General features: G+C 43.2%; 1 protein-coding gene across 3 annotated transcripts; it reads right to left on the bottom strand.

Moving 5' to 3' along the window:
- Positions 1-760: 760 nt before the first annotated feature.
- On the bottom strand, positions 761-18,627 carry LOC135550180 (plakophilin-3-like). Of its 3 annotated transcripts, none has more exons than XM_064980767.1 (14): positions 18,514-18,627; positions 17,467-17,644; positions 12,026-12,114; positions 10,920-11,596; positions 10,653-10,776; positions 10,246-10,450; positions 5,298-5,472; positions 5,079-5,196; positions 4,519-4,683; positions 4,180-4,359; positions 3,880-4,033; positions 3,527-3,722; positions 3,324-3,411; positions 761-1,684 (listed from the first exon to the last, which is right to left on the bottom strand). In XM_064980767.1, exons 1-14 carry the CDS (start codon positions 18,517-18,519, stop codon positions 1,643-1,645), a joined length of 2,397 nt encoding a protein of 798 aa, XP_064836839.1. In that variant the 5' UTR covers positions 18,520-18,627; the 3' UTR covers positions 761-1,642. The 3 variants fall into 3 exon arrangements, with proteins under 3 accessions (XP_064836839.1, XP_064836847.1, XP_064836829.1); XM_064980775.1 differs by lacking the exon at positions 18,514-18,627 and adding an exon at positions 17,739-17,886; XM_064980757.1 differs by lacking the exon at positions 18,514-18,627 and having other exon boundaries at positions 17,467-17,886.
- Positions 18,628-20,151: the final 1,524 nt, after the last annotated feature.

The raw sequence follows: 20,151 nt of genomic DNA, 5'->3' as shown, positions 1-20,151 counted from the left end.
AAAACAGCATGTTTGTGTGGACAAATCAGACTAACTCACAGTAGAACAGTTCATCAATCTTCCTTTCTCCATTATTAACTTTTGTTTTTCACTGAAGTTCTCTAACCTGACTCTGTTTTATCTCAGAGGAGATAAAACCAAGCCAGATCCTACTGTCTGCATTCCAAGGCTTTCTCCACTCCCTTTATAAAGAGGGTTGTTAGCCTGTGTCTTTGCTCTTCATCTGGTCCTTTTACTCCACCACCATTTCCCATGACTTCCTGTAGAACCTTACCCTCTCACCACAGTTCATACCTCATAGTGTGCTGACAGACTGAGGAACAGTATCTGTAAACCTAAACACGCCCTGTTTGGCCTGCCGCCAATGAGAACAATTCCTCCCACAAGAGAAGGCAGTACAAACGCTTCAGAGGAAACTCCATACTATGTACATATAATTCAACTTACCAGTAAAAAAGAAAACAGAAGTTCCCTTGAGTTTGATTATCTTTTCAATGCAATCATGTATCATGCCAAATCAATTCAATGAAACTATTACTTATGAGAAGCAATTCACCTCGCATACTGTAACATAACAGTGTGAGCTAGCCAACGTAGATGAATAATGCAGAGAAGTAATGACCTGTGTGTGCAGTGGTCTCAGAGTTGGGTTAACTCCCTGTATCAGACACCTCCAACTCGTCTATACTTCACTCAGACATACATCAATGTGTCAGAGGTCATACTGGGTAGTACTGTAAAGTCTGCTTTCATAATCAGCACTTTATTTAGGCGTCATTATTACAAATTCTTTCTTAGTCATAAATGACAAGGGTGAGGGAATTAAAGAGGCAGGGAACGTTTACGATTAGTAACCATTATGAAACAATGTAGCACAGATCTGTGGAAGAAGGGTAAGATAATGATAATTTGATTTTAATTCAAAAAGGATACACTGGGAACAACTGTCTTCATGTCATATGCTGTTTATTGTTAGTTGTTTGGTGTGAAAATAAACACAGAAGAGGCTCATGGATGGAACCGGAAAACATTGTTTCACCATGAAGTGGAGACTGGGGTGATTAAAAGCAGGGGCTCTTTAAAATGCTCTGGTGATTATTAGTTCAAATGGGAGTTTGGATGGCACCCATCCTGTATCGTGTCTTTCAGTGAAGCATCCATGTACTGTAGAACTAATAACATCGAGAGGGTTGTATTCACAGTATGTCTGTAGGAATGGCAGGTTGAGCCTATATGGTACCAGAGATGAAAAGAGGCATCCAATGCCTTTTACGGGATGAGTCCACTAAGCAAACATTCACACACAGGCATGCACACAGGCAGGAACCACGCACACACACCGTCCTGAAGTGAAGATTCCTCAGTCATCCAACACACTCTCATGACAATACAAATGTTAAGCTGATAAAGCAGTCCATTTTGAAAGACCAATAAAATGTGATAATTAAAAAAAAATATTGAGTAAAGAAAAGCTGCTTCTCCTCAGTCCTTGGCGGCTGGTAAATACATTCCTCAGAAGAATTCAGGTTCCATCAATGCATCATTTGAGACCAGATGTGTCAGGTTCATTGTGGGGGTCCTCCTGCTGGCTCTACCAACAGGTCCAGAATATGAATCCAGTCAACGGGCCAAGCCGTCTGTTCTAAATGGCCGTGTCGGTGAAGTCACACTTCGTGAACCCTTTCTGTAAAACACAAGGGAGAAGGCCACTTAGATAGAGCAGTCTGTTTTTAGAAAGGGTAAATAGTAGGCCCAGGACGATTTCAGTATCACAATATTTTTGTTCCATGGCAAAAATGAAAACACGAAGCAGATCAAACACTTTGCTCCTTTAAAAACCTGCTGTCTGTGAAATAGTGTTGTGCTATAGCTTGGAAAATCAATACATGTGACTGGATGACAACATAATGACGTTTGTTTCCAACATTAGGGCTAAAGAAGTTAAATCCACTTGTTTCCTTGCCACGATACTAAATAGTATAAAATAAATCTAATCCAATTGTATTTGTCCCATGCGCCGAATACAACAGGTGTAGACTTTACAGTGAAATGCTTACTTACGAGCCCTTCCCCAACAATGCAGAGTTAAAAAGTATGAAAAGGCCAGTGGAGGCTGCTGAGGGGAAGACTGCTATTAATAATGGCTGGAATGGAGTCAATGGAATGGTGTCAAACACATCAAACGTGGTTTCCATATGGTTGATACCATTCCATTGGATCCATTTCAACCATTATAATGAGCCATCCTCCCCTCAGCAGCTTCCACTGATGTAGGTCGGGGTAAAAGTGAATAAATATATAAAAGGTGTCAATGTAAATAATCCAGGTAGCCAGTATATTAACTGTTCAGCAATCTTATGGTTTGGGGGTAGAAGATGTTCAGGAGCCTTTTGGTCCCAGATGCTCTTGTACCACTTGCTATGAGGTAGAGAGAACAGTCTATGACAATTTTTCACGATTCTGGTATCGTCCCAAGTGTCAACTGAAGATTGTTTTTTTTCTCTGTGCAAAATATCAGACAGCCATTATCTTGCAAGAGACAATCAATGGCTGCTCCCAGCATTCCACTGCCAGATTCCAAACATAACATTTTTTTATTTTTTTTAACCTTTATTTTACTAGGCAAGTCAGTTAAGAACAAATTCTTATTGTCAATGATGGCCTAGGAACAGTGGGTTAACTGCCTGTTCAGGGGCAGAATGACAGATTTTGTACCTTGTCAGCTCGGGGATTTGAACTTGCAACCTGTCGGTTACTAGTCCAATGTTCTAACCACTAGGCTACCCTGCTGACCATCCAAGGAAACAAGGGATTAGACACTGCACTACAAACTCAAGTAGCACTATAGCACAAATGAGAGGCCTGTCCAGCTGCCAACCACCAAGCCAAGGTGTTTTACTGGTCCTGTTCAATAAACCCCAAAACAACTCAAGCAAAGAAAACCATGATATAAAAGCTAGTCTAAATATATAACTGATAACAGATAACTAGATTGTATAAACTTGAACTGATAACTGTAGTACCTGCACAGAATGAGGATTCCTAAGGGCCACAAGAAAAATTAACTTCCATTAAAATGTAATAATTAACAGCTTTAGTGAAAGTATGTGCCAAAGAACTATGGGGGATATCAGTGGATCCAGGGGAGGGGAGAATGCTGAGAACTAAAAAAAAAAGAAGAAAAAAAGTTAGACTAACCACTAGAGGCCAAAAAGAAAATAAAGAACCAGAGGGCCATGCACAATGGAAGAGGCCAACCCCCCCCGTTCCTGCTCTCCAATCCCATCTAGCACAATGTCTATGTTAAATGGTGTTAGCCTCACCTGTTTATAATCTTTATGCAGCTTGTTGTACTGGAACATGTTGAAGAGTACCGTGGAAGCAGCCTTGGCAGCCTTCAGCTTCCCTGAGCTATAGTAGAAGAAACACATAGTCGAACAACAGGAGCCAGACAGGAAATTGGAAATAAAAAGCAGACACAATAAATAACAAAAACCAAGAACACTGAGAGACAAGATTCACTAACCTGCTATTGTGGGAAGACTTGATTGCAACAAGTTTGGGGAGTCCATCAAAGAAGGTGATGTCTCTCGCTGCTAGTGAGCTGCCTGCAACCAGGTTGTTGAGGATCCCACATATGTTGACCACCACTTCACCTGAGGGTTCCTTCTGGTGGCCATCACTGGGGAGCTTGGTCACCAGAACGTTCACTACCTTCGTAGCTGGAGGTCAGAAGGATGAGATGTAGCCATTCATTAAAGTCTCCTTATAAGGGGAATTACCATGATTAATATAAATGGAATGGATGGATACAAGGTTGTGGGCAGGAGAGACAGAGGTAGAAATGAACAATGTGGGGTACTGGGGGTTGTGTCTCACCCATGTCGTTCTTGTTTCTGCTGTGTCGGGACAGGTTCCTCAGGAGGCCAGTGAGGGAACGCATCTCCTGGTCGCTTTGTGTCTGCAGGAGGTCCAGCACCACAGGCAGCATCTGCTCCTGCTCTAAAGCCACCCAACTCAGCACTGACGCCCACTGATACACAAGGAGGAAGGGGAATTCAACGCTAGTGTTGAGTACATTTTCAGTTGAACTGTAAATCTGAATGAAGCATAAGTAGCCTGTCATGGTGAAAGTGATGGCTAGGTCAGCCAGTGGGGGAGAGGAGGGGTGGGACTTACCCTGGTCTCTCCGGCTGTGATGTTCTGCAGGGCCCCTGCTGCAGCCTCTCGTGTTGTCGTGTTGGTCTCATAGTGCTGAAGCACGCGGTTATACAGCCCCACCACCTGGTGGTGCCACAGCCACTCCGCCCCCTTCGGCTGCTTAGCCATCCCTGAGGTGGACAGTTCCTGGTTCCGCCGCTATAGAGATCAGGGGGAGAGATTCATTACAGAAAAAACATACCATGGTTCCATATCCATCAGGATTGCATGATGACATACTGTACATGTTTCAGTGTCTTGATGTTTAGCCGTAACTTGATATTTCCTTTGGGTTTACCTTGTGTAAATGACACCTACCTCCTTTGCCTTCTTGCTCTGTGGGGTGAAACAGCCAATGGACTCAGTCCCAGTAGTGGCTCTGGCCCACGTAGGCCCCTCCAGTCGCAGTAGAGTTGAGGGAGGGATCTCACTGTACAGCTGATAAGACAGGTTCCTCAGGACACACACTGCATTCTCTACACCCTGCAGGCACATGCAAAGATGGAGGGGGGAGAGAAGGAGGGAGCAAGAGAAAGAGAGCGAGAGGGTGAGATAGAAACATTGGTGGCCATTGTGTCTCTCAGAGCAGCCTGCGTTACATAAGGCATAGCAGATAGGCCACAGCATGACCAGTCTGGCTGTCTGGTAGATAATACAAACAGTACCACTAATGAGGAACTGTACAGATACTTTGATTGGCTCTCACTCTACCCCAGCTGAACCAATGAGTTGCTGAAGCCTATCGTATTTAAGATCAAATCAAATGAGATATTAAATCAGGGAAAAGGGTTTGACCTGAAAGAACATGCCCAGAAAAATAATCAAGTTGTGAAACAAACACACAATAATGTGACATAAGTAGAACAGTTGAGGCGTACTTTGTCCTCTGCTTTCTCATCCTGAAGGGAGTTCTGGATGTAGGCCACCAGCGAGTCCACCAGCCCTCGCATGTCTCTCATCTGCTGCCTCGTCCTCTCATTCACTGAGCTCAGGTTCCTGAACAGAGGAAGAGAGTACAGAGAAGTTGTATACAGTACATGTATCAGTCCGTGTACAGTGTGTATGTATACAACATGTAGGCAGATATGTATAGCTACCTCAGGCAGCCTGTGGTGTTGTAGAAGATGTCTGCCTCAGATGGACTCTGACGGATCAGCTCTGAATCTCCACCACTGCACAGGGGCACCAGCACCCTCTCTGTGAGCTCACTCAATGTCTCTCTGGCCAACTTCTCCTTCAGACTCTCCTTAGAGGACATGTTCCACAGAATACCTGCAGGGCAGACAGAGGAGAGAGAGGGTCTATTGAACCACTCCGTCGCATACATTAAAACGGCCTCTATGACCAGGAGTGTGTGCTGATTACCTGACATCCAAATGATTTAACTTCAATAGGTCTAAATAATCACTATTAACACAGTGGGATTCATGTCATATGATGCCAAAGTAAACCCTTGGTAGCCTATTTTCTATGCGGCCAATAAATAATATCTGATGTATCAATATCAAATGTATTGTTATTTTGTCACATGCGCCAAATACAACAGTGAAATGCTTACTTAGAAGCTCTTAACCAACAATGCTGTTTTAAGAAAATAAAAGTGTTAGGACAGTATTTACTAAAATAAACTTGAAATAAAAAAAATATAATTTAAATTAAAAAATAAAACAAATTGAGAAAATAACAAATAAGTAACAGTAGCAAGGCTATATACAGGGGGTACCGGTCCAGAGTCAATCTGCGGGGGCAGCGGTTAGTCGAGGTAATATGTACATGTAGATAGAGGTAAAGTCACTTTGCATGGATAATAAACAGAAAGCATCAGCGTAAAAATGAGGGGGGGGGGGGGGCAATGCTAATAGTCCGGGTAGCCATTTGTTTAGCTGTTCAGGAGTCTAATGGATTGGGGGCAGAAGCTGTTAGAAGCCTTTTGGACCTTCTACGGACCGGTAATGGGAAATATTATTTCTAAACTCAGCAAAAAAAAGAAACGTCCTCTCACTGTCAACTGCTTTTATTTTCAGCAAACTTAACATGTGTAAATATTTGTATCAACATAACAAGATTCAACAACTGAGACATGAACTGAACAAGTTCCACAGACATGTGACTAACAAAAATTGAATAATGTGTCCCTGAACAAAGGGGGGGGGGGGGGTCAAAATCAAAAGTAACAGTATCAGTCAGTATCTGGTGCGGTCGCCAGCTGCATTAAGTACTGCAGTGCATCTCCTCCTCATGGACTGCACCAGATTTGCAAGTTCTTGCTGTGAGATGTTACCCCACTCTTCCACCAAGGTACCTACAAGTTCCCGGACATTTCTGGGGGGAATGGCCCTAGCCCTCACCCTCCGATCCAACAGGTCCCAGACGTGCTCAATGGGACAACCATCACCCCTGGTGAGACAAAACCGCGACTCGTCAGTGAAAAGCACTTTTTCCAGTCCTGTCTGGTCCAGTGACGGTGGGTTTGTGCCCATAGACGACGTTGTTGCTGGTGATGTCTGGTGAGGACCTGCCCTACAAGCCCTCAGTCCAGCCTCTCTCAGCCTATTGCGGACAGTCTGAGCACTGATGGGGGGATTGTGCGTTTCTGGTGTAACTCGGGCAGTTGTTGCCATCCTGTACCTGTCCCGCAGGTGTGATGTTCAGATGTAACAACATCTGCCCAGGATCGGTACATGTGGTCTGCCACTGTGAGGACGATCAGCTGTCCGTCCTGACTCCCTGTAGCGCTGTCTTAGGCATCTCACAGTACGGACATTGCAATTTATTGCCCTGGCCACATCTGCAGTCCTCATGCCTCCTTGCAGCATGCCTAAGGCATGTTCACGTAGCTGAGCAGGGACCCTAGGCATCTTTCTTTTGGTGTTTTTCCCTTTTCGCCAGAGCGGAAGATCCCAATCACGTTCTGCTTGTGTGTTTCTTTACCTCTACTTTACTCACCAGTTTTTGTGGTCCCCCTCCCTTCACATTTCTCACTGTCAGTCTTGAATTATGATTATTTTACAGGTGACTTTTACATGTGAAATGCCATGCAGCGTCTGCATGCCAACCATTTGATCTCAATCCAATTCATGGGGATATGCATATATATCTTCTTTAAACAGTGAAGTAATCTACACTGTTGGTTTCAATTATATACAGTTAGCAAAAACTTTAGCAGATTGTGTTAACAAACTGTAGCTTACCTGTGTTTAGTTATCATCAAAGCACATATTTTGCATAGTGGTGCGCATTGCTGAGTTTTGGTCACTGATCTGTTTCACCTGTCCTTGTGATTGTCTCTACCCCCTCCAGGTGTCACTTATTTTCCCTGGTGTATTTATCCCTATGTTTCCTGCCTTTGCCTGTTTTTTCTGGACTCCATTCCCACCTGCCTGACCTTGGCTACCCCTTTTGGATTGTTAATAAACATCTTGGACTCTAACCTTCTGCCTCCGGTGTCTGCATCTGGGTCTCGTCTTGTGCCCTTATAGCCACATGAGAGAAAAATGCAACCATTTGCACAATCATCCTAAAATCTCATATAAATGTTTTTTTTTTACAGTAACGTTATACTATGCTATTATATTCAGTTATGTAGAATACTATAATTATGTGATGTTGCAGAAATGGATTCCTGCCTTGATCTAACTTTATTCAACAAGCAGCATTCCTGAGAGTAGCCTGTTCCCTGGGCAGCCAAAAACAAACATACATTACTATTTCTGCAAGCACAAAACTCTCTCAACTTAACTTCCTGCTGATGTGGCACCAACTGGCTTTTCAGTGTATCCAAAGTGGTTGGGTAGGTTAAACCCATAGAATATTCACACAGCAAGCAGTTTGTATTTGTATTTATTGCTGCCAAAGCAGCAGCTACTCTTCCTGATGTCGAGCAAAATTAAGGCAGTTTATACAATTTTAAAAACATTACAATACATTCACAGATTTCACAACACACTGTGTGTCCTCAGGCCCCTACTCCACCACATATCTACAGTACTAAATCCATGTGTATGTATCGTGTGTGTGTGTGTGTGTGTGTGTGTGTGTGTGCGCCAATGTTTGTGTTGCTTCACAGTCCCCACTGTTCCATAAGGTGTTTTTTTAAATCTGATTTTTTAATCTAATTTTACTGCTTGCGTCAGGTATTTGATGTGCAATAGAATTGTAGTCATGGCTCTCTGTAGTACTGTGTGCCTCCCATAGTCTGTTCTGGACTTGGAGACTGTGAAGAGACCTCCTGTGGCTTGTCTTGTGGGGTATATGCATGGGTGTCCGAGCTGTGTGCCAGTAGTTTAGACAGACAGCTCGGGTCATTCAACTCAATACCTCTCATAAATAAAAGTAGTGAAGAAGTCAATCTCTCCTCCACTTTCAGCCAGGAGAAATTGACATGCATATTATTAATATTAGCTCTCTGTGTACATCCAAGGTCCAGCCATGCTTCCCTTTTCTGAGCCAATTGCAATTTTCCTAGGTCCTTTTTTTGTGGCACCTGACCATACTGACCATACGACTGAACAGTAGTCAAGGTGCGACAAAACTAGGGCCTGTAGGACCTGCCATGTTAATAGTGTTGTTACTCCAAGCAGTTTTAGTCATCTCAACGTGCTCAATTTCCACAAGATTTAGTTGAGGTTTAGGGTTTAGTGAGTGTTTTGTTCCAAATAAAATGCTTTTAGTTGTAGAAATATTTAGGGCTAACTTATTCCTTGCCACCAACTCTGAAACTAACTGCAGCTCTTTGTTGAGTGTTGCAGTCATTTCAGTTGCTGTCGTAGCTAACGTTTATAAAGTTGAGTCATCCGCATACATAGACACTCTGGCTTTACTCAAAGTCAGTGGCATGTCGTTATTAAAAATTGAAAAAAGCAAGGGGCCTAAACAGCTACCGTGGGGAATTCCTGATTCTAACTGGATTATATTTGAGTGGCATCCATTAAAGAACACCCTCTGTGTTCTATTAGACAAGTAACTATTTATCCACATTATAGCAGGTGGTGTAAAGCCATAACACATATGTTTTTCCAGCAGCAGACTGTGATCAATAATGTCAAAAGCTGCATTGAAGTCTAACAAGACAGCCCCCACAATCATTTTATCATCAATTTCTCTCATCCAATCATCAGTAATTTGTGTAAGTGCTATGGTTGTTGAGTGTCCTTCCCTATAAGCATGCTGAAATTCTGTAGTCAATTTATTTACTGTGAAATTGCATTGTATCTGGTCATTGTATCTGGCTATTTGAGCCAGTAAAGGGGGCTTTAATATTCTTGGGTAGCGGAATGACTTTAGCTTCCCTCCAGGCCTGAGGGCACATGCTCTCTAGTAGGCTTAAATTGAAGATGTGGCAAATAGGAGTGGCAATATTGTCTGCTATTATCCTCAGTAATTTTCCATCTAGATTGTCAGACCCCGGTGGCTTGTCATTGTTGATAGACAACAACCATTTTTCTCCTCTTCCACACTGACTTTACGGAATTCAAAAGTACAATTCCTGTCTTTCATAATTTGGTCCAATATACTTGGATATGTAGTGTCAGCGTTTGTTGCTGGCATGTCATCCCTAAGTTCGCTTATCTTGCCAATGAAAAAGTCATTAAAGTAGTTTGCAATATCAGTGGGCTTTGTGATCAATGAGCCATCTGATTCAATAAATGAAGAAGCCGGGTTGGCTTTTTCCCCCCAAAATGTTATTTGTCTGGACTTCTCAAAGCTGTAGAAGTAAACAGAAAATAAAACATTCACACAGTAGCAATGTTATTCATAAAACTGATAGGATATTGATATTGGTTAGAAAAAAGCAAATGATATTGATATAGATTTTCCATATCGGTGTCCATCACTACTAAAAATATATTCTATTTGGGATTTAAACTTTATTAACTTTATGCTGGACTCTAATTGAAAGAAAGTGTTTTTTTGAATCTCTGATTGGGGACACTTTGACTGTTTTGCTTTTCTTGCTCTCATACTGACACAGTATTTCCTTGAACTTTAAAATTCGAACTTAGTTTGAGATCCAAGCTGATTGTTAAAGTATATAGATTATCTTACCAGTGATGTTCTTGTGAAGCTCCTCATCTGGTTCGTTTAAGACACTGATGAGCTTGGTTATTCCCTCGGCCTCAATGAGGGCCACCTTGTTGTCCATGTTCTCATAGATGAGGTTGCGTGTAGCGCCTGTAGCGTAGCACTGGACCTCCTGGCTGTCACTGCTGAAGAGCTGCACCAGGGCTGGGACACCCTTCAGCAAACGCACCTGTAGACAGGGCAGGCCAGTCTATATGACTATCAGGCTGACTTACTAAGCCATAACAAGACAATCTATTATATATTACAATGGATTTTTGATAAGAGCATGGAGATCTCAGTTTAGTTTAAACAGTAGGGCTGTAAATTCAATTTTGGGCAATGAAGTATGTTACTGTAAATGGCTATTATTATTGAGAAGGATCTGTTACCTGGTTCTTGGCATCACTGCTATGGTAACATTGGTGCTGGATGTAGGCTGCTCCCAGCACCTGCATGGCTGTGTCGGACATGAAGAGATAGTTGACCGCGGTGGGCATGTCTAAACTGTGCATTCTGTCCACAAACACCAGGGAGGAAAAGGAGAGTGAGGTTAATCAGAAACCTATAACAGTTATGTAAGAAGAACAGAATGTCCCTAGGGCTAAGTTGGTCCGTCTGATATTTCAAGAGATTTGAACAGTTCATGCATCTCTCACCCTCCGAGTTTCTCATTGCTGTCAGCTGAATCGCTGCCTCCATCAGGTATGTCCATGCCTTTCTCCACACTCTTCATGCTGTGAAATGAGGCCAGTCGGGGCAGGGAGTTCTGGTACTGCCCCCAGCCTCCGCACACACTGCCACTGCCCCCGCCAGACACCTGCTGCCACTGTTGCAGCCCAGACGCTGAGCTCAATTGTTGCAGCTGCTGTTGTCTGTTGTTGATGCGACTAATGGTACGGTGGGCGGGGCCTCTGTAGGAGTGCTGGTAAACTATCTCCGCCTCTCTCCACCCACCGCTACCAACTCCCGCCAGGGTTCCACTGAGGGTGCGCCTCATCGTTGCTGGTGCAGGTATACCTCCACCATGATAGGAGTGGAACTCTATTTCCATGCCATCCCGGGCCACCCAGCTGGCCACTGGGTTGGGCTGCTGGTGGGGCAGGGTGAGCAGGCCTCCCACACCTTGGACCACCGCCTCTTGGTCAGCCTGACAAACTGATCTGGACCTGGCGGTCCTCATCCGGCTGGTCTGGTAGCCACCCAGCTGGATGTCGTCATGGTGGAGGTAGCCAGTGTTGACTGGAGGCTGGCTGATTCTATATCTGGGTCCTAACTCCACCGCTGAGCGAGACGAGTACCCACCTCCCAAGTACTGCTGGGATACCGGGGGCATCTAGAGGACATACAGACAGAACACTGTTACACTTAACTATCTACACTATAAAAATCCCCAAAAAGCAAACATTGGCCAAACTGTCTAGTCTAAAAATGAGGTCATGGGTAAGATGTTTTTAGACTCTTTGGGCAGTAGAATCCTGTCCAGAGATTTTTGTTCCTGTGTCTCATCTAAACATAGTTATAGTAGGATCATGTGAAATACTGTATGTATGTGCTGTGAGGGTGCAGCTGTGAAGTATGTCACTGTGGTAGGACTGTGGAGTTTCTTTTTTTAACACATCTCTCCTGGTTTAGATAAGGGACAAAGGTGGCATGGCAATCAGCTAGAAAAGTAGGACTTTGGGGCTTTTGGATTAGGGTTTATCATGAAGGCAAAAATAAACACAACTGAACATTAGACAATATGAAGTCCTACCGTACTCACCTTCATGGTCCTGCTCCCTATGTTATACACCATTGACTTAGAGCTGAATCCGGGGTTGTACGTGTTAAATCTCATTGTGCCACCATGGTCTACATGTGGATAGAGAAATAGTTTGTCTTAGACAGAGAATGCAACCACAACATTCTCCTGAGATAACAACTTTGTAATTAGTCTAATTACATATTAATGAAGTTATAACGTGTCTTGTTCTTGTTACCACAAAGTGTGACCAATGATGACTGATTAGCTTCTTGCCACTTTCTTTGCTATTTGGACTCATGGTTACTATGTTTGTGCATGAAAAACAACAACAATATCAGCCTCAGCTGTACACTAAGACAAGCAGCAAACATGTAGAAATGTAAACACACACCCAGGGAGATATTGCACAATACCTGATGTTTTAGAGGGGATTAGCCTAAAACTGGAGCTGCACTGCACTGAGATATAGAAACATTGAGGGAAGAAACAAGATCATGTTGGACTAAGCAAGGAGGGTAGTATACCTTTGGGAGACTCTTTGTTTTGTGAGAGAGAGTGCATAACAGGACATAAAAATCTAATTTTCTTACTGTGTATACAAGCACTGTATGTTTTGACTGTACAACCATGGCAACAGTGTGATAATATGATGTTGTAAGTCATTTGAGACCGTATTATCTATCTACAGTATTATCTATAGCCCCCTGTTGAGTTTGAATAGGAGTTGCCATAACATAAGCTTTTGTCAAATAAACTATGCATTATATTCCCAATATCCCCTCCATTATGAGTTTTACTTACACACACACACACACACACACACACACACACACACACACACACACACACACACACACACACACACACACACACACACACACACACACACACACACACACACACACACACACAAATATGATCAATTGTTGGGAATGTACTTCACTGCTGAGTGGAATAGGCCTACTATCACTGTATGTTTTCAATCAAAAAAACTTTCTTAATTAGTTTATAACAGCACTATAATTAACAGTATAGTTTTCCCAACCCAAGTTGTTTGCCTTCTCATTGCAAAACACAGGCAGCTGACTGATTTATGTGTTGGTTTCACGTAGTTCTTTTTGAGATGCCATCTGACCACAATATCCAACCCGACCAACCCTGTCCAAAATAGAACATGAGCTGAGCAGCTTGGTGCTACTGATAACCCATTCTGAAGAGCTGAATGTATGGAACATTCGTGTCCAACCATCGGAGGGTCCTACTTTTTTTTAATCAGAGCATTATGTTATCAATATCCACCATGACTAGCAGTTCAAAACTACCATTATACTTTATTACATTATACTGTATTGTGCACAATTTCCCTCCCTAATCCTGCAAAAAAAAAAATGTTATAAAGTGTCAACTATCTGAAATTGACATGCTCAAAACATTGCCCACTAAACTAGCTACCTGAGGATATCATTCTAGTGTTAAAAAATAAACATTCTCCAACTGTGTGACCATTTTGAGGAATCCAGCTAAATATTCCTTCTATTAGTATTGAAATAATCTTTAAAAGTGTTAAATCAGTCAGCACAAGGATTAAAAGCTCAGAGACTAAATACTACCCTTTTCTTCAATAATTAGCTGAGTTGATCCTCTGTCACTTATGAGCCATGTGACTGTTACTTGTTCATACTGTATAGGCATCAAACTTCTGCTAAAATCTAAAGCCTCGGGTGCCATAGCCTTGTAAGATGTGAATGACAAACCCATGAAAAGGAATGTGTCACTCACATAATATGGTTCATTGCCACATGCAGTGATATTTCCTGGCTGTGACTAAATGTTTTATTTACTGCTTTAGCACACTCTGCAAACCCGGATGTTCTAGCCGTGTCTGAATCCTGGCTTAGGAAGACCACCAAAAATTCTGAAATCTCCATTCCGAACTACAATATTTTCAGACAAGATAGAACAGCCAAAGGGGGCGGTGTTGCAATCTACTGCAAAGATAGCCTGCAGAGTTCTGTCCTACAGAGTTCTGTCCTACTATCCAGGTCTGTACCCAAACAATTTGAACTTCTACTTTTAAAAATCCACCTCTCTAAAAACAAGTCTCTCACTGTTGCCACCTGCTATAGACCACTCTCCGCCCCCAGCTGTGCTCTGGACACCATATGTGAACTGATTGCCCCCCATCTTCAGAGCTCGTGCTGCTAGGCAACCTAAACTGGAACATGCTTAACACCCCAGCCATCCTACAATCTAAGCTTGATGCCCTCAATCTCACATAAATGATCAATGAACCTACCAGGTACCACCCCAAAGCCGTAAACACAGGCACCCTCATAGATATCATCCTAACCAACTTGCCCTCTAAATACACCTCTGCTGTTTTCAACCAAGATCTCAGCAATCACTGCCTCATTGCCTGCATCCGTAATGGGTCAGCGGTCAAACAACCTCCACTCAACCTCCACTCATAACTGTCAAACGCTCCCTGAAACACTTCAGCGAGCAGGCCTTTCTTATCGACCCGTCAGTAGAGGGTGCCTGGTTATTTTTTTTAAAATGCCTTCTTCACCATCTTAAATAAGCATGCCCCTTTCAAGAAATTTAGAACCAGGAACAGATATATCCCCTGGTTCTCTCCAGACCTGACTGCCCTTAACCAACACAAAAACATCCTATGGCGTTCTGCATTAGCATCGAACAGCCCCTATGATATGCAACTTTTCAGGGAAGTTACACACAGGCAGTTAGAAAAGCCAAGGCTAGCTTTTTCAAGCAGAAATGTGCTTCCTGCAACACAAACTTAAAAGATCTGGGACACTGTAAAGTCCATGGAGAATAAGAACACCTCCTCCCAGCTGCCCACTGCACTGAGGATAGGAAACACTGTCACCACCGAAAAATCCACTATAATTGAGAATTTCAATAAGCATTTTTCTACGGCTGGCCATGCTTTCCACCTGGCTACCCCTACCCCGGTCAACAACACTGCACCCCCCACAGCAACTCGCCCAAGTCTTCCCCATTTCTCCTTCTCCCAAATCCAGTCAGCTGATGTTCTGAAAGAACTGCAAAATCTGGACCCCTACAAGTCAGCCGGGCTAGACAATCTGGACCCTTTCTTTCTAAAATTATCTGCCGAATTTGTTGCAACCCCTATTACTAGCCTGTTCAACCTCTCGTGTCGTCTGAGATTCCCAAAGATTGGAAAGCAGCTGTGGTCATCCCCCTTTTCAAAGGGAGGGACACTCTTGACCCAAACTGCTACAGACCTATATCTATCCTACCCTGCCTTTCTAAGGTCTTCGAAAGCCAAGTCAACAAACAGATTACCGACCATTTCGAATCCCACCATACCTTCTCCGCTATGCAATCTGGTTTCAGAGCTGGTCATGGGTGCACCTCAGCCACGCTCAAGGTCCTAAACGATATCTTAACCGCCATCAATAAGAAACAATACTGTGCAGCCGTATTCATTGACCTGGCCAAGGCTTTCAACTCTGTCAATCACCACATCCTCATCGGCAGACTCGATAGCCTTGGTTTCTCAAATGATTGCCTCGCCTGGTTCACCAACTATTTCTCTGATAGAGTTCAGTGTGTCAAATCGGAGGGCCTGTTGTCCGGGCCTCTGGCAGTTTCTATGGGGGTACCACAGGATTCAATTCTTGGACCGACTCTCTTCTTTGTATACATCAATGATGTCGCTCTTGCTGCTGGTGAGTCTCTTATCCACCTCTATGCAGATGACACCATTCTGTATACTTCTGGCCCTTCTTTGGATACTGTGTTAACAACCCTCCAGACGAGCTTCAATGCCATACAACTCTCCTTCCGTGGCCTCCAATGGCTCTTAAATACAAGTAAAACTAAATGCATGCTCTTCAATCGATCGCTGCCTGCACCTGCCCGCCCGTCCAACATCACTAATCTGGATGGTTCTGACTTAGAATATGTGGACAACTACAAATACCTAGGTGTCTGGTTAGACTGTAAACTATCCATCCAGACTCACATCAAACATTTCCAATCCAAAGTTAAATCTAGAATTGGCTTCCTATTTCGCAAAAAAGCCTCCTTCACTCATGCTGCCAAACATACCCTTATAAAACTGACCATCCTACCGATCCTCGACTTCGGCGACGTCATTTACAAAACAGCCTCCAATACCCTACTCAACAAATTGGATGCAGTCTTTCACAGTGCCATCCGTTTTGTCACCAAAGCCCCATAAACTACCCACCACTGCGACCTGTACACTCTCGTTGGCTGGCCCTCGCTTAATACTTGTCGCCAAACCTACTGGCTCCAGGTCATCTTACAAGACCCTGCTAGGTAAAGTCCCCCCTTATCTCACCTCGCTGGTCACCATAGCAGCACCCACCTGTAGCATGCGTTACAGCAGGTATATCTCTCTGATCACCCCCAAAACCAATTCTTACTTTGTCTCTCCTTCCAGTTCTCTGCTGCCAATGACTGGAACGAACTGCAAAAATCTCTGAAACTGGAAACACATCCCCCTCACTAGCTTTAAGCACCAGCTGTCAGAGCAGCTCACAGATTACTGCACCTGTACATAGCCTATCTATAATTTAGCCCAAACAACTACCTCTTTCCCTACTGTATTTATTTAGCTCCTTTGCACCCCTATTATTTATATCTCTACTTTGCACATTCTTCCACTGCAAATGTACCATTCCAGTGTTTTTTTTTTACATTTATTTTTTACTTGCTATATTGCTATATATATGTATTTACTTTGCCACCATGGCCTTTTTTGCCTTTACCTCCCTTATATCACCTCATTTGCTCACATTGTATTTAGACTTATTTTTCTACTGTATTATTGACTATGTTTGTTTTACTCCATGCGTAACTCTGTGTTGTTGTACCTGTCGAACTGCTTTGCTTTATCTTGGCCAGGCCGCAATTGTAAATGAGAACTTGTTCTCAACTTGCCTACCTGGTTAAATAAAGGTTAAATAAAAAAAATGTTATGCTTTTTCAGAATATCACATCTTCTGTGTAAAAGCATCTGTGTATAAGTAACGTTTTATATACAGAATTACTGTTTGTCATCTGGCAAGACAGATTGAATGCTTTACTGGTTTGCCATAGCATCTGTTTACACCATGACTGCAGATGTGAGGACCATTGGTCAGATCACTCAGATGTGTTACCTTGCCCCTGCATGTTATGAAATACCTGCAGGGCTGCATTTTCATGGCATGTTGGAGAGAGTAATATAGCCTAGTTGGAGGTGGTCTTACGGGAAACCGCTATACCTTAATATGACTACTCACACCACACTATAAACCCTTAAAGAATTCCAAAACTTTTTTAATGAGTATTTGGTCTGGTCTACACACAGCTGGTAATTCGTGTGTGCGTTTAAATTGAAAAACAAATGCCTCACATTTCTAAAATGGGACACAGGCTAAAATGTAAAATAAGTTGCCCACCTGGGGAAATGCAGTTCGAGCCGTTCAGCCGTGTGAGGGTAGAATACTTCTTTTCGGCGAGGCGCAAATTGACTTGTTGTTGAACCCTCTTAGCCCTTTCCACCTCGTCCATTATGGAACCCCTCGGTCCCAACTGCACATCGGACGGGACTGCATAAGTGGTGACCGCGGTGTTGGGCTGTAGGGCAGACAGAAAGCAGCTCTCTGAAGCAACGGTCGCACTCATTGCGATAACCACAAATTGAAACAATCGTTTAAAATTGACAGAGGACCTTCAAATAGAGTCCCTGGTTCGTTATTATGTGTAAATGACGCCCAGCTCCTATGTATAAAGTGGCAGACTCATGCACTCAATAATTCCCAAAGGCACGCAGACCACCCTGCTACACTTCTTTCTGAATTCATGCTTGCCTCTTCCAGCCAAACGCTCGGAGGAGTTATTTGATGTCACGCAGTCTCACATTGGCAACACATAGCCTACTGCAGCAGCTGCAGCATAATACACTTGGAGAAAGTTTCAATTAAAGCTGGAATCTTCAGTTGCAACATACAGTTTTGGATATAAATTAAAGGAACTGTTCCAGTTAAAATCGAAATGGTAAAAGTTCACATTCTGTTCACTCATATGTTGTTGACTTATTCTATCCTCATATATTCTCGTGTTTGTGGCCAAAGCATAAAACACTTCAAAAAACCCACCTCAAACTTGTAGGCTATCAGCAGTCTACTGGCATAATTATTTTTAATGACCGGTATATGCCCACAACATTCTGTTCTTGTTTTTCCCTTGCTACTGAATTGATGTGCATTGAATTGAAGTTCATAATTAGCAGATTAATTAGCTATGAAACGACAGGACATCATTTGAGACCATGTCATCTCCTTCTGACCAACATTGCATACCTTACCATCTTTGACACATGCCCAGTTTTAGGTACCTAATGTAGCCGTGGTGCAAGATACAATAAGACACTCACAAGGCTTACATGTATCGTTATCCCTTCGGATAATCCAAAAACCCCAACATAGTCAGATTAAGCAACTCACCATCATAATAGGTTTAAGTATCCTTTTCCAGAGTGTTTAAAATATTTTCTGTCTTCTTTCCGTATTCCTTCTACCTACAGTTAGCTCTCGTCCGTCTGTTCTCTTTTAGGGAGGTGGTGGTTTTAGACGAAGGAGTGCTGAGCTCTGAGGGCTCACCCCTGATTTAAACCTTCCCTTATACTCCACGTCCTGGCCCGATTTAGATGAAGATGGGAGTATGGGATAGTGATGAAGACGGAGAGAAAGATGTGTCAAAGAGGAGAGGCTAGGTTAGAAGTGAAGATGTGAGAACAGATTTGAACCAAATGTGTCTAAATGAATCAAAAACTGTCAGGGCCCAAAATTTTTATAGTGATATCAATGGGTTTCATGTCAGTGTACTGGTTCTGTTTGGTGAAGATTTTGTATGAATGTGTGGTTGGGTTGGACCAGAGGGTTAAAAGTGTTGACCTTAGCATAGCCTGCACTGTATGTCATTAACTTTCTCTCATGAACAGGCTGATGTCATTGATTATGTAGTCAATCAATCAAACAAATGTATTTATAAAGCCCTTCTTACATCAGCTGATGTCTCAAAGTGCTGTACAGAAACCCAGTCTAAAACCCCAAACAGCAAGCAATGCAGGTGTAGAAGCTCAGTGGCTAGAAAAAACTGCCTAGAAAGGCCAGAACCTAGGAAGAAACCTAGAGGAACCAGGCTATGAGGGGTGGCCAGTCCGCTTCTGGCTGTGCCGGGTGGAGATTATAACAGAACATAGCCAAGATGTTCAAACCAACAGGGTCAAATAATAATAACAGTGATTGTAGAGAGTGGAACAGGTCAGCACCTCAGGAGTAAATGTCAGTAAATGTCAGTTGGCTTTTCATAGCCAATCATTCAGAGTATCTCTGCAGGTCTGGAGACAGGTAGCACATCTGGTGCAACTTACCATCCTGAGACAAGGCAGAGTATAGCCCACGAAGATCTCCACCACGCCACAAACCCAATGGGTGACGCCAACCCGGACAGGAAGATCACGTCAGTGACTCAACCCACTCAAGTGACGCACCCCTCCTAGGGACGGCATGGAAGAGCACCAGTAAACCCCTGTAATAGGGTTTGAGGCAGAGAATCCCAGTGGAGAGAGGGCAACCGACCAGGCAGAGACAATAAGGGCGGTTCGTTGCTCCAGTGCCTTTCCGTTCACCTTCACACTCCTGGGCCAGACTACACTCAATCATAGGACCTACTGAAGAGATAAGTCTTCAATAAAGACTTAAAGGTCGAGACCGAGTCTGCGTCTCTCACATGGGTAGGCAGACCATTCCATAAAAATGGAGCCCTGTTGGAGAAAGCCCGGCCTCCAGCTGTTGGCTTAGAAATTCTAGGAACAGTAAGGAGGCCTGTGTCTTGTGACCGTAGCGTACGTGTAGGTATGTACGGCCGGACCAAATCTGAAAGATAGGTAGGAGCCACCCCATGTAATGCTTTGTAGGTTATCAGTGACACCTTGAAATTCAGGCCATGCCTTAACAGGACGCCAGTGTAGAGAGGCTAGAACTGGAGTAATATGATCACATATTTTGGTTCTAGTCAAGATTCTAGCAGTTGTGTTTAGCACTAACTGAAGTTTATTTAGTGCTTTATATGGGTAGCAG

The sequence above is a fragment of the Oncorhynchus masou genome, chromosome 1 (assembly GCF_036934945.1).
Source record: "Oncorhynchus masou masou isolate Uvic2021 chromosome 1, UVic_Omas_1.1, whole genome shotgun sequence".
Classification (NCBI taxonomy): Eukaryota; Metazoa; Chordata; class Actinopteri; order Salmoniformes; family Salmonidae; genus Oncorhynchus; species Oncorhynchus masou.
Note: the sequence above shows the minus strand (reverse complement) of the source record. Positions and strands in the feature narration are given on the sequence as shown.